Source organism: Vidua chalybeata, chromosome 1, assembly GCF_026979565.1.
Source record: "Vidua chalybeata isolate OUT-0048 chromosome 1, bVidCha1 merged haplotype, whole genome shotgun sequence".
NCBI lineage: Eukaryota > Metazoa > Chordata > Aves > Passeriformes > Viduidae > Vidua > Vidua chalybeata.
Window position 1 is genome coordinate 100652479 of NC_071530.1, and position 24318 is coordinate 100676796.

Below are 24318 nucleotides of genomic sequence, written 5' to 3' on the forward strand. Positions count from 1 at the left end.
TTTTCTGTGCTTTGGAAATGAGTATTTTCTTTCAGCCCTTTGTTTCTCCCCATGCTTAGCCTCAATGCTAACAATTACTCATCCAGGACTTTTTGCACAGATGGTCATAGCGATTTTTATGCAATAGCTGTAGCACCTGGAGTAGTGGAAGCATGTACCTGCCTGTTTTGTCAGGCAGAAATGTGTGTTTGGTGTGGCTGTGTTTTTAACCTCCATTCTAATCGGTCACTTAGCTACACAAACAAACAGAGCCAGAGAATGGGCTGCAGTCAGTGTTCAACAGCCAGTAAAGGAGCCAGTCTAGTGTTTCCTTACAGCTACAACCAAGACCATGGGAATACAAAATTAAGGCAGGCACTCATCTATGTTCAACTCTCCAGCCTCTCTATGCATTAAAGATTTTGGGGAACCAATCTGTTTGGAGGACAGAGTGAAAACACAATTGAGCTGGAATGTGGTGAGTGAGTGGTACAGCTGTAAGAGGAAAATGAATATGAGATATTGACAGCTTGCTTTTGGAGTTTAGTCAGCTCTGAATAGATGCCAATACTATGCAGAGCTTATCAATGACGTCCTGGTATTCTGAGTGTGGGAGAAATCAGAACAAGGACAAAAAGGTCTCTTAACCAGAAGTCATGCTAAAGACTATCAGGAAAAAAAGCATGTTTTGACCAGATGAGTGCATTGATGGCAGCTGGTCCTGATTAGATGGAAGATCTGTCTAACCTAGAATTCCACCTCTGACAGTAGTCAGTGATGGATGCTAGGGAAGGAATATGGTAATGCTCCCCCAGAAATACCCTTCTACATCTGGCAGTCAGTGATTAAGCCTTTGGTGAACCACAGAAAGGATATTTAACAGTTCATTTCAGGTATCCCTGAAATTACATGATTGCTTTTTAACGCAGTTACACTTTCAGCCTCCAAAGTCTCCTGTGGCATTGCCTTCCATGCACAACTGAATTCCATTCTGTGAAGGAGTAGTTCTTTCTGTTGTAAAGCTGACAGCTGAATTGATGCCCCATAACTCTTCTGTTTTGAGGAACAGTGACTACCAGTTCCTAATGAACATTGTAGCTGTGTGTAAGATGAAGGTTTTACTGGTTTTGTTCTTCATTTTGCCTATCTGCCCAAAATTTTCTGAGCTGAAAGTATTACACTAATTAATCTCCCCATGTCTGAGTGTGACCCTGCACTCCTATGATAGTCCTTGCTTATCAGCCTCCTTCACTAGCTGTACTGCAGTGTCTGTGAAATGGGAGTAACAGTATTTAAATCATGGCCGTCATTTTATGCAGGATGCTTCTTGCTCCTGTTTTTATTTATTAATACACCTTTTGTTTGCCCTCTTGGTTGCTGCTGAGCTTTTTCCTTCATTGAGCTGCTCACACTACCTCCAAGATGTCTTTTGAGAGCTAAACTAAATCCTGTCACTGGAAACACAGGGGTTGTTTTTCCTGTGTAATGCAGTTATGCATATTAAATTTCATAAGGTGTTATTTATTCAAATTAGTATAATGAAATACTTCTGAAACTCAGTCCACCTGATAGCTTGATTAACTGTCCTGAAGGTTTTTGTACAATCACAGAGATTTACCAATTTAGTACCTTTCCCCCCCCCCAGATCATTTAGAATTGAGCAGATCAGGTCCAAGCACAATCTATGGATTTCTTCTGGAGTTTTCTTGTCTTTTGTTGCTAAAGCATCTTATCCCATCCAGCTCAGTCTCCTTAACACTCTTGAGTAAAACCCCTTGCAGCAGAGATCTGTACTGCAACCTGCAGGAGGGGAAGGGGAAAGAGAGGTTTAGGTTTTATTGCACAAACTTAACTTTTCATGGTTTTATTCTCTGAGAAAAAAGAAAAAAATCAATAGACCTCTAAGATGAAGGGCTGGAATCCTGTTTAGACTGTCACTTATTTAACACTTACCAAGCAAAGCATGTATTTCAGATGAAATGTGTAGCTTTCCAGGTAAAAGTGATTCATCATGGGAAACACTTATTCTGTAAGAGCAGGTTTGCAACTAAAATCGACTATAATATGCTCCAGTCAGGTCTTGGGTTTCCCAGGTGAGTCACAGTTTTCCTCTTCACCTGTTTTCTCAGGTGATGAGTGGCTCCTGGCTGCCACCCTTCCCTCACCAGCACAGATCCCACTCATCTGTCACACATGTCCAACCCAGACCAGCATACCACTCCTATCCTGCTCCACAGATGATTCTCTCAGATTACATTTGTGAGAAGAGCACCATTCCTCACAAGCCCACAAGCACCAGGACAAGCAGCACAGCACAAGCTGTGGCTGGACAAAGCCTGGCTTATTTTTAACAGCACAGTCCTCAGCACTGTCAGGGCTGGGTGGGTGCAGCCACTGAAGGCACGTGTTCTAAAACTGAATGCACAAAAGCAGCTGAACCATCCCCCTCTGAGCAGGGGACTCCAAGAGTTACCTACTGGGAATTAGGAGAGCAAGCCAGCATTCACACACAGGGAGAACTGAACATTATTTTTCTTAGGAAAGCACTCTGCAGCAGTGGTATTGAGGGTGTTCACCCCTTGCCTTGGACTGCAGCCCGTGAGCAGCATTACCATATTCATGATCCAGAGGCTTTTGAATGCTAGGAATGTAAGAGGTCAGTCTGGCCCAGGGCCAGGACTCAGCCCACTGCTGGCCCAGTGAATAATACACTTCACGGTCACTTTGTTGAACAGAGAACCAGAATGGGGGAGGATATGGGGCTACAATATACACTGGCTGCACAACTGAATGCCACTGCTTTGTGGGAAGGGTGTGGAGACACAGTTGTTGCCTGTGCATGGAAGATTTCCAGAGAGATACATCTCTGTTATGTAAATGTATCTCATTGTGGTGTCCTGACTCTGCTAATGAACAGGGACTTTATGTTACATGTGGTCTGTATGATCTGTCAGGAATAGGGCACAGCTCTAAGTAATCAGAAGTGTCTTAGGACACCAGCTTGGTTAGTATGGAAGACAGTTATGCAAAACGTGCTACAGAAACGAGGAGGCTGATCATTTCTATGTGAAAAGATGAAATAGAGCAAGACAGCCATAAATGTCTTTTTTTCTTATTTTGTATTTGCTTAAACACCTGCCCACCCCCTCATGCCCACCCTTCCTCCTTCTCCCCTCAGTCATGAAGTACTTTTAGTTTGAATGTGGCCAGAGGAGATCTGGAATAGGTGATGGAAGGCCACAAGAAAAACAACATAACAGGTCTCATGTGTAAAGGGGTCATCAGGGCAAGGAATAAAAAAAATAGATGAAGGTATAAAATAATAGCTTGATGCTGGTGACATCAGGCACAGAGAAAAAGAAGAAGAGAATGTAGCAGGTGGAATTTTTCCAGTGAAAGAAAACCAAAATGTCAAAACCAACCAACCAACCAACCAAATCCCCCCTCCTCACTCCAATAAAACCCCCAACTCGAAACTTAACAACCTTTGGAGAGAGAGAGAAGTTGGAGAAAGCAAAGTGACTTGTATCTGTTAGATTGCTACTGCCTTTAGCCATAGCTGGTGCTGCAAGTGACAAAACCTGCTTTGTTTTCACCGATCACAGCTCCTGTGAAAACTGAACAAGGTACCATGGCAGGGCCAGCTAAGACTAGGAGGAATTGAGAGGACTGTTACTAAATTCAGTGATCACAAAGGTGGAACTATTAGAGAGAGTACTTCTCAAGATGAAATATTGATCCTAATGTAGTACGCAGAAAGTGCTTGTAATAATGAGGAAAACCAGCTTGATCATCCCATCAAAAGATGAAATGTTTTTTCTGGGAGACTGGAATATTTGAAGCAGGTGTCTAATACTTTAGATTTCTGGTAAAATGGATTTATTTTTGAATAACCAATAATCTCTGAAAACATGTTGGTTATTCTGGAAGATAGTGACTTTTATTTGGAAAGCAAGATCACTTGGGTGGAAACTGGGACAATGTTCTGCAACTGCTCAAGGCAGCTTTTCTAGGCAACTTCCCTAAGCAGGCAAGAAAGCAAGAAAGCTGCAGCTGGGAGAGCACCTACATTGAGCACATTTTGTACAGGAATCACTGAAATGATGGCATTTGCAATTTAGCTTCTCAGGAATAAAATGGAGTTTACCATAGACTTCAGTTTGTCTAGCCCAGTAATAAATCTGCAGTTCTTCTACTTAAATTAGATTATTTATAGTTTTCTTGTACATTTTCTCCTGATTTTTGAAATGGGAGAAGAGCATTTGAAAACACTCAAAGAAAAAAGAGCAGCAGCAAACCAAGCTACGTACCTATGCAGGGGAAGACGCTTTGTTAATTAGAAGTGTTTTTAACATAAAACATTATGGACTTCATGATGTAATTAAAAATGCGTCATAAGAAATTACCTTTAGGACTTTAAAGGACTTCTTAGATGTCTGAGATTTCTCTGGGTCTATAATAGACTGACTACACACATCATTAAGCCACTGTTTTCTTAAATAGAGTTGTTGTCTGAGGATCTAAGCTTTTTCTTTTTTTTAATGCATGACAATCACATAAATAACCTGTTATAATTGCTACATTACTTAACCCCCCACCTAATCTGTACATAATGTATGCTAATTATTGAAGCATACATTATTGAAGCATTTATAAAAAACTGTTGGTCAATCAATTTTTTATGTTGAAACTGCATAAAATGCATTATCCTGATTCTGGAGTCTATTAAGATATACTTTATTTCTAGTGTTACATTTCATTAGTTGTTTTGTTTTAGGAAACTACTAACAGTACTATTTTAAAGTTCTTTTTCCGGCGATAATTGTTATTTATTAGTAAGTATTTCTAATCAAGAACACATTAGGAGTGGGGCCTACTATGAACAATACAGACTGATGGGTGACCTTAGAAAAACCATGCCCAAGACTGAGCTTAGTAGAGTGAAAATATTAACTTTGTCTTGCACATGGCTGTCTCCGAACATTGCTGTGAAAAGCCATTCAGAAATCACTCCAAAAGATTTGTTTCCAATTTTACTGGCCACCATTAGCACAAACACTTTGGGGTTTTCGCTTATTTTTACTTCCAGTGTGTTTTGTGCTTGTGGTATGTTAAATTTTGCTGTCTGCCAGGCGTGGATGTTTTCTCCAGCATGTTCCACCACAAGCTGCAGAGAATGCTCTGTCTGGCACATGCAGCACTTCCTCACACTTCTTTTCTGACCTTGATGTCTGCAGGTTATCTCCCACGTTTTTTTCAGTCCTTTCTCACAGCTGCTGCACAGAATTTACCTTTTCTTAAATAATGTTTCCACAGAGACACCAGCAGCTAGTCTGAAGGTCTCAGCTTTGGGCAGTGGTGGTTCCTTTCAGAGCCAGATGGAAGGAGCTCTGTATGACACAGAGGCCACTCCCACAGCATCCTTCTCATTCTCAGTGCCAAAGCCTTGCCACTGAACCAAACACAGCTCTATTTTGTGCTTTCCCACAGCAAGAAAACAGACCATGATTCCCTCACAAGAGGGGGAACTGCTCCATTAGTCAAGCTCTGCAGAACTGACCCTTAAGCTAAGGGTCAGTTGTTAGATAGAAGAGCATAGATAGAGATACTTGATAGATAGAGATAGAAGAGATACTTGTTAGATAGAAGAGCAACAGACAAATCACACTTGCATGCTAACCTCCCTCAAGCTTAAGTTAATCCTGAACTAGACAAATATGATATTTCACTAAACTAAATCAATTTTTTCCCTGCAGTCAAATGTCTACTACTCTATCTTTTGGTAAATGACTGCAGAGAGGTTTTGTGAGGCAAAATAAAGAGGTCTTTGATCCTAACAGTGTTTAGTGAACTCCAGAGATCACTGAACCCTTCTATCTCCTCTACTCAGTGTTTTGAAGTCTTTTGCAACTTTTGTAAAAGATGGAGGAAAGCAACCCTTTTGTATGAAAGGAAACAGAGTTTGCACAGTTTCTCTGAGGCCAGAAAGTGAGTCAGCAGTAGGGAGTTAGGAGTTCAGAGCCACAAAATAGTATCCAGTTATTTCACTGCCACAGTCCAGCATTTGGAAATGCTTTGTGCCAGACCATAGATTCATTAATATTAATGATTATTTCAGGAATTATTCTGGAAATTAATACAGACAACATCCAAAGCCACTATGTGATTTGATTTATTAATGGACAATGTTCCTTAAAATTAGCACCACACAGCAGAAAATATTGCCATCACTGAATGCAATTTTCACCCATCTCAGTTTTCACAGCAAGCTAAACTACTGAGATTAAAAATTGTGATGTGGGAAAATACTCTATTTTCCCTTAGCAAAACAACAATCCTTTTACACTTAAAAATATCTTAGCTACATATATGACAATCAGAAAGCAGTGATAAACTCTAAGCCCCACACAGATACTTGCTGATACGTAACTGAAGTGGTATGTTAATCACATTAAGACCTCTAATAAACCTTGGGGCATCAAGTCAAAAATATGCTTTATACTTTGGTTTTAAATTTTTTTTTTTTTTTTTTACTTTTAATTAAGTAGCTTGTGCCTTTAGTTCAAGTGTGATTTCAGGGAAGAAGCACACTGAAATGATTGAGAATTATATTTCTGCCAGATAGGAATTATCATATGAGGTTTCCTTCACATTTAAAATTCAGAAATACCAACATTTCCAAAATTGTGAATACCTACCTCTCTGTACACTTCACTGAAAAAAATTGCAGCTCAAAGTCCAATATTCCTGCTTTTATCTTCCCTCCTCTGTAGGGAAGGGATTCATAATGTTTCCTACAGCATATTTCAAAAGAGTTCAGGAATTTAGACTCTGCTTTTTCCTCTCTTCCTGAACAGAAGGGCTTTCTCCTGAAAGAACCAGAAGGTGCAAGAAAACTTTCATGGGTTTATGAAAGGAAGGAAATGAAGTAATGATAAACTGCACACACACATGAAAGCTACTAGATTCTTCATTCTGGTCGTGAAGAAAGCAACTTTGCTCTATTTGCAGAACATGAGCAGTGCCTGAGTCAACAAGGTCTCCTACTTCAGTGAAAATTCCTTTTTTGGTAACCAGAGAGTAGGACTTGGTGCACTGTTAATAAGTGATGCAAAGCAACAGGCAAAAAGAGTCAGTGCAAACAAGGAGGCAGCAAACACTTTTCACACCTTCTGCACGTCACTGCTCCCAGCCTTGTCTGCAACAGCAACAAGTGCAGGTTAACTGACTTTATGGGAAATAAAACTAAAGTTAAAAATGCCAAGTGGAAAAATCTAGCTGCTTCTCTGCTTTCCTGCAGTTAAAAGCCTCTGTTTTCAGTTTCTGTCTTGCTAGATATACAACACTTATATATCGTTTTCTAAAAGATAGATAATGCCAAAGTTTTTATTTGCTGCCTATGATATACAGCTGAAGTAAAAGCTATTCTTCCTAAGCATTGTTAAAAAAAAAAAAAAAAAAATCAAACTGGTTCCAACTCACAGAATGACAAACTCCTCCAGTTTGACTCAAAGCCAAAACTTTATTTCCAGATAGAAGTTGGTACAGTAGAAAAAAAAATCACCTCCAAATATTAAGCCTGTGAAAGATCCAGATTCAGAAGCAATGAAACAATTTTAGACACAACTTCCAGGACACTTCTCCCATTTTGAGAAAGGATCAAAGCTGAACTATTTTAATTCAAAATGCAAGCAGCTGAACAGAGGGAATTGCTCCAAGATGGAGACTGCTGCACACAGGAACGTCAGCAGCTCAAGTTTTAAGTGTTAAGCTGTTGAAGGAACAGCTGCTTAAAAACATTGCACATTCATAGCAGGTTTGCTTTTCAGATCACTGCTGGATTCCCAGATAGTGCCACAATAAACCATGGTGTGTTAGTCCTGTAACAATTGCCTCTGGCTAGATAAGGCTGGAATTTGGGAACTGCACTGTTCAGACATGCACAAACTTTTGTACTACAGATGTTGAAGCAGCAATTCAAACAAAGCAACAATGAGCTATTCTGGTTGTTTTACCTTCTTTTAATGCTGGTGCTCCCACCACAGGCAACAAAAATATTCATAGAAGCATTTAAGAGATTTTCCTTTCAAGAGGTGTGCTTGTTTTAATAAGTGGTCCTTAAAAGCTGAAGAAATTAATTACCATGTCCTTGTAAAGTCAGTTAAATGCAATTCTTTGACAGGGAAAGAAAGACTTTGGCCAACGATTAACATGGCAACAATCATTTATGCAGGGGGTGTCAAGAAAAATACAGATAAAACAAGGTTATATAAAAATGGAAGCTTTCTCATTACTCCCAGAATAGTTTACTGTTTTCTTCTGAAGGACAGCTGACAGTGCTGCAAGCTCCAGGCATTCTCTCCTGTGAGAAATTAGGAAAGAACAAGTCCTCCCCTTATCTGGAGCAGTATGCCCTCTGCCTCCTCCAGCAAATGCTCAGAAGTAGATGGGAAACAACAGGAATTAGGAAAAAAGACAAAGTTTTTCTTAGCTGTCTATTTATTTGTAATACCATCACTTAAAAGATGGGCAGAGACCGACCAAAAATTGTATCCATCAGTCCCTTTAGCACTTGGGTTTAGGCTGCCTTTCCTCTCAAAAGTGATCTGAAAGATGCAGCTCCAACTGGCATAGCCACACTCATAGTGGGAAGGAAAAAAATAAGCACATGAAGGTGAGATTTGCAGCTAAAAGCAAGAGCAATTTTCCCATGGATCAGTGACCTTTGAAGTGGTCAGACCCAGCTAAGAGGTCAGAATAGATACCACCAACCATGATACTTCATCTTTTCCATCTTTCTGCTTCTCTTTCAGCAAATCAGGTCAGTGCAGTTGGTGCACACAGTTAATGGACTCCTGTCTCAGAGGCATGGCAAGAACTCTGGGGTCCATAGTGGCCTTTTCCCTTTCACTCCCACCGATTTCCTCCCCTGCCCCACTTGTTCTCTCTGCACCAGAGATTCTCTTACTAGGTGGTACCTACTGTCAGGACAGACACAGCTTTCAGCCTTCCTCAAGTTCTTCATGTGCAAGCAAACAAAAACTTCAGAAGCTACACCTGTGAACAACCAAAACTAGGCTTTTTTTCCTTCACCAGTGTGAGTCTGCATTTTGACACAAGATGCCTAAGGGTACTTGTTCTCCAATTTTTCACACTGTTGAGGAAAAGCTTACTGAAAGCTAGGCATAGCAACAGTTCAATAAGCTGCAGGAAGCATTACTTTGTCCTCTGATACAGCTTCTCTTGGGAGACTATAACACCGCAAATATTCACTTTAGACAGTGTCCTGCTGCTCTCCCTGAAACCAAGGGCAAGAAAACATCCAGCATCTCTTACATCTCAAGCCCAACTTGACAACTAGTGTCATCTTGTAACAGTAAAAACTACCAAAGTGGTGGTTTAACCTCTGAAAAAAGCTTCAGCAGGTTGCTTACAAGTCATATTCATGAAACCACAGTAGATTAGTCAATGCTCAGGCAGAACTAGACATCAGATTCATTAAGGAAATGTATCAGGTTCTTCCACTGTGTGAGCTGTAACAACCTGAACATCCTGAAGATTTGAAAAAAAATATAAAGAACTATAATGAAAAGGTTTTATTTGTTTCAAGGGAAGTAAGGCTAAATCTTAACCTTCTGCTTAGTGGTTGCACAATCTCCAATTAGACTTCATGAGAAGAATCAGTCACTGAAGTAGGACTGAAGTTGCACTATGTAGTTCCATTGTCAACAAGAGTAAATAGATAGAGTTCACCTCAATGTCTGCTTCACACTAATGCCAACACTGTTAAGGATTAAAACTAACAAATAAACAAACCCCCACAGTCCCCATGACCTCACCTTACAGCCCAGTCTGTTCAGAATGCAAGTAGACAGCCATGAAAAACAAACAACAACAATAAAACACCAAAACAAACAAAAAAATAACCACACAAAAACCCCCAATATCCTGATTGGTGCAAAAAAGATTCCATTGGTTACAAAGCATTAAAGTTTCCAAGTATACTTATTCTTCATTTTGAATTTCTGGGGCAAAAACCTGCCCTCTCTCTCCTTTTGCCAGATTCTCAGACATTAGGCACCCATTTTTTTGTGGTGTTAAGAGCCTGTGAACGTCCAACACATCATGACTAAGGCCTACAAGCACTCCCAAACAGGAAAAATGCTAGTTCACATCAGTGCACATCCCCCTACTATAACATTGTTACAATCAGAACTGGGAAAGAAAATGTCTTTAAGCAAAAGGATTCGACATCCGAAGCACAGCTGTGGTCACTACTCCCGCCTGGATCTCATGCACATGTCTTCTTCTTCATATTCACCCATCAACTGCAACATATAGGTTCCAGTATAGAGCAGAAACTGTCCAGTTATTTGTGCTGCATGGGATATTAGCTGAATCACTTTCCTGGAAGAAAAGTCATTTGTTTAAGAAAAAAATCACCAGCAAGATTACATTACCCCTTTCCACCCACAACATTATGATGAGCTAAGTCAATATATTTAAAAACCCCTCTCACTCCTTCTCACTTCTGAGAAGGTGGTCTTTTTTGGACCTTCTTTAGAGAAAATACTTGACTGACAGAAAACTATTGACATGTTGGCAGGACATTCAACAAAGCAGACTGACATCCTGCTAAATGCTTACAGGTTTCTGCAAAGCCATTACTTGAACTATCACAGTATCACAGAAAACAGCTTTGGCTGGGAGCAGCATTCCTGCAGCATAAACTCACCTCATGTCTCACCTTTGTCATTCACTAATACAACCCTGTATGTATCTTCAAGCCACAGATCAAACCTGATTAGATCTGAAGCTGAACAATCACATTACAGTGGGTACTCAAAAGCAAAACAGGTGAAGCAGGAAAATTACTGCTGACCAAGCTGCAAGCCTTAAGAATTCTCAGTTCACAACTATTTTATTTTCTAAAAGATTTGACAAAAATCAGCATTCAAGTATATAGTGCTGTGTAAGAATCAGATAACATCAGGTAAGCATCAGAGGTTGACAATGTAAACTGTGCATCTTTACAGGGGACGAGACAGTCACATTTGAATGGTCATTTATTCAGCTTAGTTGTAACTGCATCTTCCATTCTGCAAGAAACAACAGGGATACAAGTACTGAGAGCTACATTTGAGTCTCATCCCCTAGAAGTTAGGAGGGCACTCAAATATGATGCTGAGGCATTGGGAAGCAGTACAAAAATTGGCACCATTCCAAAACTGGAATGGGATCAATTTCTGAAGATACAGAAACCAGATCAGTCTCTCTTCTGAAAAAAAAAAAAAAAAGATTTTCTGAATTCTTGTCTAAGAAAACATGCAGCTGTGAATCCTCTGCTTCTATTCACTTGTCCTTTGAGATTAAGCAGAGAAGGAAAAATCATCTTCCTACAAATTCATTTTAACCCCACTATCATGAAAGGTTTGCAGTTGAAATCCAATGCCTCAACATAGCAAAATACCCTGTACTTAGAGCCTGTGAAGCCTTTAAAGAACACTACCCTTATTCATGCTTCCCACACGTGCCATTGCAGCCTGTTCTTCCTCCACCACACAGAACAGGCCAAGGAGCTTTGCAGTTGCAAAGGAAGCTGCACCTGGTGCTGGGCTTTGGAGCAGCTGCAGGGTGTCACTCGCACACAGGAGCAGTTGCCACTTAAGCCACGGAGCGAGTTATTTGTTGAACTGGACATTTGACCCTTCAGCTGAACACTACAGGGAAACACCACGAGGGGAAATGCACTAATCAGACCTGGCAGGCTTCCAGCCCCTCCCATCACAAACAGCTGCAGCATTTTTCAGTCCTTTCCCTCCACACTCAGCATGTGGGCTCGGGGAGAGGGCATCAGAGTTAGCAATGTGGAACTCATTAGCTGAGGGAGTATACCAGGACCCTGACTTCGTCTGTCCCTGATTTCAACAGCAAGTTGAGACAGGCCATGACACTGTTGTGTTCAAGGGTACCCAAGGTTATGTCTTCTGTCACCCTGTTCTTTGCTGGCAGACTATCATCCCACCCTGACCGTGACACTTCCCTTACAGCTCAACTCTGCAACATAACAGAGCTTCCAGAAGAACTCCACAGCTACTTCAGCTGTTTGCCAGCACCACTCCTTTCTCACCAGCTGCCCTGTCTTGGCAGGAAGGCAGAATTGTCACTTCAAACTCTCCTTAGTAGCACCAGTTCCAGTGCTGATACTCAGTTCCATAGCAGGCAGTCAGAGATCAGAGTTTGTTTTGGCTCGAGAGAGTTTGACAAACATAAGAACTGGAGGAGTGCAGCTGTCCAAGGGCAAACCTCTGCTTTGAAGAAACCCTAATGAAGTCAGTGTTACAGGTGGATCCAGCCTGTAGCTGGATATCACTTCATCCTGACCAGAGAGGAGTCTTGTCTCCAGCCACACCAGCTGTAGCCTGAAAGATTAAGGACCACCCAAGTAGAGTGGCAGAGGTCAGGGAGACTGAAGGACAGGGAACAAGATCAGCATTACAGTGCTACTCTGCATCAGGAGAGGAAGGACTGCTTAAAGACTGCTTCATCTAAAGGCCACATGTCACTCAGGACAAGTCAAAACTTCACTGATGACATACACATCTGTCTGTTAGATCTGGTCCTCAAGTAATAAAATGCAGCACACCATTGTGTCTCAACCAGAATTCTAAAAGTCAGGTAGAGAAATTTGGGCTTGCAGCTTAAACAACTGTCAAAGTACAGCACCTCTGGGAAGGGGTCTGAACTCAGATCTGTACATTGTCTCCTTGAGCCAAGGCAGAACACAGCTGATTGTGACAAGGCACCAACTTTCAGCTCATTGCTGAAAACAGTGAATTGGACAGGTATTATTTTGCCCCTGAATAAGACAGCTTTTCCCAACAGCCAGTTCTACCAAACTCAGAGCCCATAGCAGATCAGTCCTGCAGGAGACAGTGGTCCTTGATGGGTTCCCTTAGCTAGCCTAGAGACCACACCAGCTGGCTTAAGAACAGTGATATCACAGAGTCCTACTACAGATGACAAATCCACATTTGGAGAGCAGAGTGTCATCTCTCTTCCATTTTCCTTTGCCTCCATGTAGCTCTAGGGGTGAATCTGGCAAACAGGAACTGCAGTGTCTGAGCAAGCTTTAAGACCCCTGACATTAGATCTCAAATTCCTTTCATTTCATCCCCTTGAAGTCTCCTCTTCAAAGAGCTTCTTTCCCCAGCCTCCTGCATTCTTCAGACAAACAAGTCAAGGAAGTGTGAGGAAATTCTCTCAGCAGAACAAAGAAACCCTGCTTACACCCTTTCAGTAAATACAAGCTGATTAGAGTTTTGCCTAGGCAGAAACTTCAGATTCCATCATAAAAAGCCATAGGAAGTTTTTTTACCAGTCAGCTATCCACATTACAAAGAAAGAGTCAGCATATTGGCCAGTAGGTAAGAAATAACAAAAATACTGATTTTTATAAACACACCTGCTTCACAGAACTAATAGCAAACAGATTTTTACATTAGCACGTACACCTGCCCAGTAGTGGAAACACTCACCGCAATACACTTTTTGCTCCCATGCATTTGATGTCATACGAGATAGAGTAGATCTCATAGAAGGTTGCCTTGATGTTTAAGCAGCCAATAAAATCCTTAGGGTTCAGTTTGTACAGATCAAATGTGATGTTAGCCACTCCCATTTTCTTCTTTTTTCTCACAGCGACAACTCCATTTTTTGTCTGATTTAAAAAGAGAGAGAGAGTTTGTACCACAACACAGGAAACTACAGCAAGATAACTGTTAACAGTGCAGCTCTTCAGAAGCAGCTTTGCTTATTCCAGTCTTGGGGCTAGTTGTTGGTCAATTCTAAACTAGAATTAAAATCATTAGCACACAGAAGAGGAAGTCTGTAGCTCATGAATTGCTTTTCCAAGTCCTGAACAGGTTTCTGAAGTTTTTCAAACAGACACTAAAGTTCTAGAGTGACAGAGCATCTCCTGAATATTTGTTTTCTGTAGTAGGGCTTCTTCAGAGTACACTGAAGCCACAGGTAATACCACTGGACAATCTTCCTGCTATTTATTTATCCTGGTACATTCTGGCTTCTCTCTGACACAGCAAGGTTAGGCCACCAAATAACCAGGATGACATCAGGTCCTTCTGCTTAGGAACACCATACAGATGAGCACTCGTGGAGACAGCCACAAAGATGACATCTGTGAAAAGTCAGCGACTCATTTCAAAACCTGGATCACAACATCTTTCTTTCCATTAAAAAGAAACACAGGGAGGGAACCACTGCTGACTAGGCCAAGGGTTTAATAATGAGATTTTAGGAGGAAAAGCGAAGGAGAGGGAGCATAGAAAGTCATCTTCCACCTTAAATGCACCCTCCTTTATTGAAAGCAGCCCTTGTCTGCTGCAGGGTGTGTGCTTCAAGAAAGGAAAAACAAAAATAAAACAGCAAAGAGATCCCATATTCACAGAGACATCTAGTGGATACACGGGATCCTCTGCTCAGCACATTCCACTCAAGGTTAACAACCTGGCAGCTGCCAGGCTGTTTTCTGCATGCTAAATGAAGCAATAAAGTTGTGTAAGACTGGGCCTTTTTGTACTTGACACTCCAGCCCTCAGACAATGTCATGATAAGTCAGACAAAGTTAAACACAGCAGTGTATCATTAGCCAGCAATTCTATGCCTGTTTTACTTTGATAATCTCCAAGCTCCAGTAACAGGGTCCCCTATCAACAACAGCTTTGGACACGTATGAGCAGCTGGTGTGCTTGGAAGCATCTCCCCACACCCCTCCCCATTAGCACCCAGAATATTTGGATAAAGCAGGACAGGGCTGGTGCTACACTCCAGGTGATTGGTGAAGCTGTGACAATCCTTCTGCTGTCACTCAGCACATTTTGAAGAGGGGCTGCCTTCAAACTTGGGCTGCTGCAATACCAGACAGGAGACAGGAGAAAGGAGCAAGGTGGAGTCACACCCTGGCTGCAACTCCTTTTCTGCCCTTGGAGCTCATGCCCCAGGTGCAGAGCTTAAAAAATCAGTGAGGTATTTGGGGGAAAAATGTACAGGCTGCCCACACTGCAACATGCAGCACAAATAACTGGACAGTTACTGCTCTATACTGGAACGTATATGTTGCAGTTGATGGGTGAATGCAGAGACTGGGAAAACAGGGCCCTATGATTGAGCTGTACATGTGCAGGCACAAAAATTGTGTCCCTGCTTACAGCCAGCTCTACAGCTGGTAGAAAAAATTCTGATGCCAGCTTTTCAGCAACCACCATCTCATGGAAAAACAGTTATGAGTTTGCCTCTATGTTATTGATGTACAGATGACCATTTCCCCATAAAAGAAATAACCAAGTACTGAATTTATATGTTTAGAAGGCTAAAGCAAGCCAGTTTTAATAGATCTTAAATGTCTTGAAGCATGCAGGTTCTGAACATTAGCTTCTGATGCCAACTTCTGGCTATTTGCAAAATCAAACAAGGCATTTTTCTAACTATCATTAACTGCTACTGCTTTCAGATGGTAGAACTTGCTTTATATTACTTGATTTGAACATTTTTACAGTCTCTTTAGTCTCTGAAGACACTGTATTTTTTTAACTTCATGGAGTCAAAGTCCTAATTTTCTTTATGTTACAAAAAGGCTCAAGAAAAAAATATTTCTGAGCTTCTCCAAAGCAGGGTATTTTCCCTGTAAGTCTTTTCAGTTTTAATGTTTTACTTCAATTCCTGGTGGATTTTGCCAACAGATCTATGTACAAACAAGGGACAATAAGAAATAGGAACTAGGATTTTTCATCCAGGAAGGCTTAACAAGGAGTTTACATCGTGACTCTTCAGAGGAATTTTTCTTCCTTTTCTCCCCTCTTTCCAACAGTTCTAGCAGCCACAAGCATTCCTCCAACAATTTCTACTCAAATGAGAGAGAAGCAGTCAACACTTACTGGTGTCCATTTCTGTCCATTTTCTAGAACCATGAAGTGTGTATTATCATCCAGGGACTTGAAGAACTCTTCTGTGTCCACAACTGTGCCATCTTCCTCCAATACCAGAGTAACTATTCCAGCAGTTATAACGAAGGCATCTAAAGTCTGAAAAAAAAACCCCAGGAGATTTTAGCATTCTAAAGAGTTCATAATTTCATATTGAGACTTTGTCTGAAATATTCTCCTGAACTTCCGCAGTAATGGTTTCCTAGAAGAACAAGAGTCTGTGGGTTGCCCTTCTGGGATACTGGATTTCCTGTAAGCCTCAGTCAGAGTGGACTGTTTGCTGTACCTTGCTGAGGAGCTCTTGCAGGCTGCTTGCAACAATTCCCTTCCGGCTGCTTCGGGAGGCATTGGACACACGGAAAGGGCGCCCCGCAGGCATGAGTGGAGGGAACAGGGCCTGTTTGGTTACTGCTCCTACAGATGCTCCCATGGCTATGAAAGATCTAAGACAAAAATTCAACAGAGTTACAAAAACAGTCGTGTTAAGTACTGCAAGGAGGAAGACTGCTGACATAATCACATTATATAAGTAATTCACAGATCACATTAAGACTCCTGGAGCTTAATTTCAAAACCAAATACTGCATGTCCCAACAGATATGTTATCTCTGAACTCTCTCTTGCCCATGACATTTGGAAAGATTTTTTAAATTAATACAGACACCTCTAGCTCAGCTGACATCAAGGTCACAATCACAGTGAAGCTGATGGGTTGTAAAACTGAATTTAAAAGGCAGCAGCTCTTACTGCATTCAGTGACTTAGCTCATTCTCTTTATTTATAAGATAAGCACTCAGTGAAATACATAATTAGTTGAAAGCAGATATGGGTTTGTTTTAGGAAGACTGAACATATACCCATATTCAAAACACCAGTCAGCAGAATGCAAGCAGAGCTTTGTGATACAGTTACACTTGACTTCGAAGAGTTGAGGCATTTGTTTGTAAATTATATCTGCAGTCTATAAAGCTCCATCTGGTTTTGAAAAACACAAAATAAAAGGCTTGTATAAGGAGTTAAATTCAATCAAAATTAACATCCAGGTACATAAATACATATGTTGGAGCTGGCTGCCAGCAAGGCTGGAAGAATAAAATCACTTTTAGAAAGAGATTTTAGATTTTTCTGGGCAGTTGCATATTTACCTTTGGTAAACCAAGCACATAATACCAGTAACAGCCTATTCCCACACCAATGTACAGATCTGCTCTCATCTACACCTAGTGACAACTTTTTCTGCCAAATGATAATGGCTAAGTCAATAGTCAGCTTGCCAAAAACGGCATTCTGCCTGACACCTGGGAAGGACTGATTGCTAAGTCTTTTAAAGGGAGGCAATATATTGTCTCCCGCACTCCTGGACTTTACCCTCTGTATATACCTTTGGCTCCTTCATACTGAATTGCTCAGGGGTGGGAAAGGGATGCATCCTCATTTTGTTCTCCCACATAGGTGTAAAAAGGCAATTTTATGTAGGAAAATCCAGTCTCAGACACTTTCACTGAGGGTAGAGTGAACTGCTAGCCTTTATCTGCAGCCAGAGAGTAAATACAGGACTTCATAGAACAATGAGATGGTATAAAGTTACTCAACTTATGATGTCCCAGTCACACCTTTTATGCAAATCCACACCAACCATGCAGAAAAAATATCTTTACCATGCCTCTTATCTGGTCTATAAGCATATTTTTGGAATGCACAGAATGCCATTTTTGTGCCTGACCAGATTCAGATTTCAGCAAATAATTTGTTTACTGACCTCATTCTGAACCACTCTTCTGGGCTATCACCTTTCCTCTAAACAATAAGTTTATACCTTCTGAAAAAACTCCTTGGCATTATTGGAGTTTTATTTTTTTTAAAGAAGGAAAACATTCAGCAGTTTTGTTCCAGCTCATGCTCTTACTTTGTTGCTAGTCTTGGCTATACAGCAGGTCCCTGGCTTTCACCATTTGGCATTTATACACACATGGCTGACAGAAACCTCTGTCCTTCCTGTGACAAAGCTGGTGAGGACAAGCAGCCAGCTTGGCTTTCAGGAAACCAGCCCTGTTTCATTAAAGAGCTAATAAGCATTGTCCCTCCTGGGAAAGGGTGAGGGAAGAGGACAAGGAGACAGTAGCACTGACAAGGGCATTGAAACCCCACAGAAGGGAAGGCTGCTAGGGCAGGCCCTGTTTGTCAATCTCTCTGCTGACTAAGTTAATGGGCCCCCAATCACCCCACTGCTCGTGGACAGCTCACATTCTGAACCACTGAGTCTCTCCCTCAGGAAGGAAGCCTGCTCATCTGCTTTGGGGCTGGTGACATCACAGGGCATCCTGATGTCAAAAAGTGCAGCACTGGGGTTTCAAGAGCTTTCACAGCTGACTCACCTCATTGCCTCTCACAATTTTGAAAACTTGCACACAGAATAGTAACCTGAGTGATATATATGTGAGTACTCAATTTTTTTTTTTTTTTTAATGAGGACAGTAAATATCAGACCCATTGAAAAGTTTTCTTTCCCACTACTTAAGCCAAGCTGTCATTCACAAAAGACAAAGAATAAGGGTAACAGTCAAAACATACATGCTGACAAAGAATGAGAAATGTTAAGGACACAGCCCATGGGCAGGACTTGAGCTAACAGGGTTCATCCCAGTCAACTCTACAAGCCATATTTTGAAGCTCAGAGCAGAAGTTTCTCAAGGAGTCAGGATCAGCCACCTCACACTGCTGCCTAGTTCTATCTAAAATCAGAGCAATAAAACAAACAGATTAATAAACCCGAGCTTATATTATCGCCACCAGACAGTCACTGAACAGGAAAGATCTTAAGAAGTTATTTAACAGCAGTGAAATTTCACCTACATTTTGATAAAACCTGTCAACATCATCTTTAAACTAAGCCTGCTTATAAAGAAATGAGTCTGGGCTCCAGGGCAGGCTGAGGTTTCAGCTAACGAGGAGACAAAAGGCAGGATGAAGAAAAGCAGCCAGATAAACAGAGTGTGAACCCTTCCATTTCTGGGCCTGTTGCTGAAAGGTTTTTTTTATTTTGTGCGCTACTCTCCTTCCTAGATCATAGGCTCAAACAGGCCAGCCCACATTCACAGCTCTTAAAAACTTCCATTGTTGTACCTGTCCTCAAAACATAGACACCAACTCCTGAAAGTGGTGGAAAGGAGCTGAGGTGCAGTTGGTTTTACTAGAAAGTCGAGTGACACGTTAAATATAGACAAATCCACTACTGTTTTATTAATCTTTAAAGCCAAAAGGATCAAGTCCTAGCTCTTCTCTAAAGGAAGAAGGAATCCCACATCTGTGGAAAATACAAAAATATTTTATAATTGAGAGATCAAATACCTTCAAACTCTAGCATCTTATCCAGTTTGTTTTGGATAACTACAGTCTGCTAGAGAGGGCTTTACAAATGCTGCCACAAGCATTCACTCTAGTGTCAAATCTGGTGGGAGAGAGTAATTAATTCTTTACGAGGACACGGGGTTTAAAAGCCTGCCTTAAGTCCTTTACACATATTTCACTCTTTATCTTTGTTTGCAATATGGCCCATATGTTTGTCTAAGAATGTGGTGCAATGGTCTTCAGCCTCACTCAGAAAAATCAACGTTGCACAACACGCTCCAGCACGGCACGGATTGATTTTTAGGTTAGGGGTCACTGGCAACGACAGCAGCAGTAACGGCGAGGCAAAACAATAGAAAACAAAAACAAAACAAACAAACAAACAAAAAAAAAAATAGAAAAAGCTCGGAAGCTAGTGAGGAGACTTAGGGTTCCCTGAGATCGCAGCGTGGTTCTGCTCAAACACGAACTGCAGAGCCACCACAAGCGCAGCGGGTGAGTTTCCGAGCAGCGTACAGAGCTGCACCTCCACGGACGCGGCTGGCTCGGTGACAGCATTACCGGGCTTGTGGTCAGCAGCCTCGGGTGCCGAGAGGCCACTACGCCCCAAAGGCAGGTCAGGCTGCAGGGCTCCTACCTATGCCTCCCTCCGCAGAGCTCCAGCCGGCTCGCAGGGCTGCGACAGCGTCCCGACCTGCTTCTCCCACGCAGAGTCCATCGGGGTTAATCCCTCACAGCCCCGCCCGGCCCGGCTGCCCTCGCACCGCGCCCTCTGCTCCGCAGCGCTGGAGCCGACCAAGGGCTGCTCGGCCTCGGACATCCCCGGCGGCCGGCATGGACAAGGGGATGGAAAAAGGGGCGGGAGCGTCCCCGCACTCACCGCAGCAGCGATCCCACGCAATCCCGCGCCACCTCCATGGCCCGCCCGACCGCAGGGCAGCGCCGGTCACGGCGCTTAAGTGCAGCGGGCGGGGCTCCTCCTCCGGCCCCTGGCCCCTCCCTGCCCGCCTTCCCCCCGGCGGCACCGGGAGCCGTGCCCTGGGACCGGGAGCACGGCCGGGACAGCCCCGCCGGGGCTCAGCGCCTGTCCGCTGCCCCGGGGCTGCAGCAACAGGTGCCCGGTAGCGCGCTTTGGGAAGGGATGTTTCTTCAGGAAGCGCCTTTTGGTTTAGCCGGGAAAGGAGCGGGAAAGGTTTTGTTCAGCGTGTGCGGGGGATGCACTCTACGCGTTAGCTCGTTACGGCTCATACAACAGTGGAAGCCAATCTCATTTGCGACCTCCCGGCATTAGAGCAAATCAACAGATTAAGTGTTTCAGCTTCTGATTTTAGGACCTGTAAATAAGCTTAGAGCTTGGATTAATGTGTACAGTAGTGGAGGTATTTACTGTTACTCCTACAGGCAGGGGAGCAGTGGCTTCTGTTTACTACACAGGAACAAAGGCAGCGTTTCTGTTCACATGGATACAAGTCCTTCACAGTCTTTTTGGGCTGTGGAACCAGGTTCTGTTGCTTACAGCTGTCCAGCAATTATTGTACAGGAAAAGTAAAGCCAGGAACATCAGAACCTGCCTGAGGCAACAGCCTGACCTAGGGCCAGGATCTGCACCAGGAAACCTTGCCACTGCTGATCGGGGAATGACTCCAGAAGCCCTTGCCACCAGCACTCAGGGTCAGGAATAATTGGTTACTTGGTTGCCTGAATTAGGGTTCAGGGTAGAAAGGAGCACTCAAGATACCTCTTACAGTCCAGGTTTTTTAGCAGGCAGTCTGGCACCTGCTAGATGTCTTCTTCAGTCCTCAGCATTTGGGGCTATTTTACCAGCATATTTACCAGCTATTAAGAATTCAACTTCTTTGGTCCAGGGCAAATTGCTTTCTTGGATGGCATCTCCTCTCCAGCCTGATAAAACAAATAGTTCCTTTCCTCAGAGCACATTCTATGCCAAGAAACTTGCCCCTGGGAAGCTAAGCCCGGACTTTTAGCTCTTCCTCCTGAAGCTTTTTAGGTCCTTCTTGCAGGTGTATAGGGATCCTTCTCATATGTTAACCCCTTTCCTACCCGTTTCCTATGGCATTTAATTTTGTTACTCTTCTGCAATTAGTCCCTGACAACATGTCAGAGAGAGCAGGAGGTGAGGGGCAGTATATAATTTTTGAGCACTGGACTCCAAACAGCCAGTTTTCCCCTGGATTTATATTTTGTGGTGGATTGTGAGGCACAGCTGATGCTGGGTCTGAAAAGTGATGCATTTTTAAGGAGTTCTTGACAACGGTTTATCTACTGTCAAAAACTTGTGTGTATACTGCGGCTTTTTCTGCTGTGGAGGGAGAAAAGGAAGAAGGAGTTTTGTCAGATGGTCTGTCTCCTCCTCTGTCTGTGGAAGGGAAGGGAGAGTGTCCCTTAGAAATCTTATGGAAATTGCAGTAACTTTAGAGATTTTTCTGAACAGGCTGGGATACAAATGTCTGGAGGAGGTGGAAATTTTGGTCTTGCAGAAGCTTAGTTTTTCTCTGGTCACCTGGCTCTCCCCAAAGTTCTCTGCAGAGGTGTCCAACCAGCACAGCCACTGCTCAGCAGCCCCCCAGGGGACATGCAAGGCCTGCCACAGCTCTGAGGCAGGGGCTGTGTGTTCTGCGAGGACAAGCTCCTCCAACAGCATTAGTGCTTCAATTTGCGTTAGTTGTTGTAACTAATACAAACACAGATGCCTAACGAATGCAAACATAGATGTACAAGAGTAACAGGAAAAACATGTCCTTTGAAAGACTGTCCTCATCTGAAAAGGAGAGAAGGGTATTGCCTCTAGTTTTACAAGCTGCACAAATACTCCTTACTCTTTCCCCCTCCCCCTTTTTCCCTTTGCTGCAAGCAGCAGTAAAACCATCAGATGGGTAAAATCACTGACCCAGGAGCTGTGCTCCTGAGAAAAAATTGTCTTTGAACACTAGCAAGACAGGACACAGATGGGACATGCACAAAACCTACCGAGGAAGAGTACTAACCAGTAGCAGGTGCCAAAACTGGCAGGCCAGGGCAATCAAAAGAGATGTCATTAAAAACTGATGTGACAAGACAACACCCAGTATAAAGACAATAGCTTTAAGAGGCAGACTCTTTCCCCTCTTTTACAGGGAGAGAAAACAAACTGCAGGCTGAGGTGAGGTGGCCAGAAAACAACATTTGCTTCACTCACATCACTGAAAATATTAATCATGCAGGGGACAAAGTACATAGCTGATACTGAAGGGAGTGAATACTAGAGGTGGAGCTAAATAAGGCTGCTAATCCCTCTTGCTAAATTACTCTCTTATTGTCCCCTCTCTGAGTGCAGTGACTGCCTCCACAGGTGTTACCTTTCCACTGCAGTTCAAGTTAAACAAGTTTGGTTAAGTAACTCCTCACAGGGGTCATATTCCTATGGAAAAAGGTTTGCAACTGGCATGTTTAACAGGGAGGAGGAGGCACTTGAAATAGTTTTGCATGCAACTTCACATTGATGAGCTTGCAGTATCAGGCCAGGTTTTCCTTATCACCCTTTGAGAAAATAATGTCAAATTGGAACAAACTCAGAGGAAAGTGGGAATGATCTGACATGTAGAAAAACATGGTATATGGGCAATGTAGTTTGGGAATTGGGAAGACTGGGTGGAGATACCAATCGTGGACTTCAATGATTTTAGAGAACTTTCTGAAGAGGAATGGAATAACATTTTCTTTGTGCCTACAGGGGCTTAACCTGTAGGAAAGGAGAATTAGGTTGTCCATTAAGAAACTTTTCACCTCTAAGGTGACGTTAGGTGCTAGGCTCAATTGCTGACTGAAGATATGAAGTCAATTAGACACTGACGTTGCTTGGGCCAGTGGTCAAATAACACAAAGGACAGGTCCGGACACCAAGGATCAATTTGGACATTCCTTCTGTTTCTCAAGGCTCTGACAAATACTACTAATGAAATTCATGCAGAATAAAGTGCATTAATGATGCAAATTAATGAGGTGCTACCTCATCTTCCTTGGCCCAAGAGGGGAGTGAAAGAAGTGAGCAGACACATTTACAGCAGCGTTAGCAACAAAGGTAGCAAGATTAGAAGGGTTGGCTTAAATTTATGAAAGCTGACCTTCTATTTAGCTTTCTGACCTTTCCTGCTTTCAGTTGTCTGATCCTGATTTTTGTTAGCAGCACTCTTGTGATCACCCCTAAGCAAATTTGTTTCTTCTCCCTTCCACAGAGAACCAACTTTGTATTCTTCACATGTCTTCAAAATAACAATATTTGTTTCTAAACTACTTTTACTATTCAGCAGATTTCTATCTCTACTGCATCTGATTCTGCTTTATTTCTGTTTATGTTAAAGATTTGCTTGTTCATTCTTAATATTTGTGCTAACCAATACTGCACCATCTTTTAAAGTTTTAAAGAACAACTTAGACAAGCATTCATCACAAGAGGTTAATATACAGCAGATTATTTTGAGAAAAGATTATGGAACAGATTTCATGAAGTTGCTTTTTGTTGTTTTCCATCTTTTTCAGAATCTTTGCTAGTGAAACCATATTTTGTGAGGTGAATTTCTAACAGCTTTGCAGGAGCCACCGAGAGTTTTTGTTAGCTCTACAGGAGGGGATGAGGCTCCTCCTAAAGGTGATCTCGCTGCTCTGCATGGCTGTGTAGAAGAAGATGGGAACTTTTTTTGGTACTGATTAAAATCCTCTGAAATTTGCTGGAAATGGTTCTGTGGCCAGCAAAGGTCCCAATGTTGAAAGTTCTGTTTAAACTAAAAATTAACCTTTCACTGCAGTGATTTATCTGGACCAGAAAAAAACCCCCCTTGTTTATTCTGAGATTTCATGGGTAGGTATTTTGTTTTATTTTGTTCTTTTTGGTTTTCAATGATTTAACAGTAGGATTGAGACAAGTGTTGATGGGTGGGCACAACTTAGGAATGCTTCGGAAAAGTTGCCCTGTCAAGAATGTCTCAGGGCTGTG

The 24318-nt window shown here is 42.3% G+C and overlaps 1 protein-coding gene across 3 annotated transcripts; it reads right to left on the reverse strand.

Moving 5' to 3' along the window:
• Positions 1–1573: 1573 nt before the first annotated feature.
• CIDEA (cell death inducing DFFA like effector a) lies at positions 1574–20295 on the reverse strand. 3 transcript variants are annotated; one of them, XM_053953531.1, is made up of 5 exons: positions 20209–20295; positions 16267–16423; positions 15933–16079; positions 13518–13699; positions 1574–1779 (listed from the first exon to the last, which is right to left on the reverse strand). In XM_053953531.1, exons 1-5 carry the CDS (start codon positions 20244–20246, stop codon positions 1662–1664), a joined length of 642 nt encoding a protein of 213 aa, XP_053809506.1. In that variant the 5' UTR covers positions 20247–20295; the 3' UTR covers positions 1574–1661. The 3 variants fall into 3 exon arrangements, with proteins under 3 accessions (XP_053809506.1, XP_053809498.1, XP_053809514.1); XM_053953523.1 differs by lacking the exon at positions 1574–1779 and adding an exon at positions 7477–10386; XM_053953539.1 differs by lacking the exons at positions 1574–1779; positions 20209–20295 and adding exons at positions 7477–10386; positions 19966–20172.
• Between the last annotated feature and the right edge of the window lie 4023 nt (positions 20296–24318).

Bases quoted from the DNA above. Each gene is read 5' to 3' on its own strand.
- CIDEA (XM_053953523.1), bottom strand. From the start codon at position 20,246: ATGGAGGTGGCGCGGGATTGCGTGGGATCGCTGCTGCG. The intron at 16,080-16,266 runs GTACAGCAAACA...TTTTTTTTTCAG, and splicing joins TGCAAGAGCTCCTCAGCAAG to ACTTTAGATGCCTTCGTTAT. The intron at 10,387-13,517 runs GTGAGTGTTTCC...CTTTTCTTCCAG, and splicing joins GGAGCAAAAAGTGTATTGCG to GAAAGTGATTCAGCTAATAT.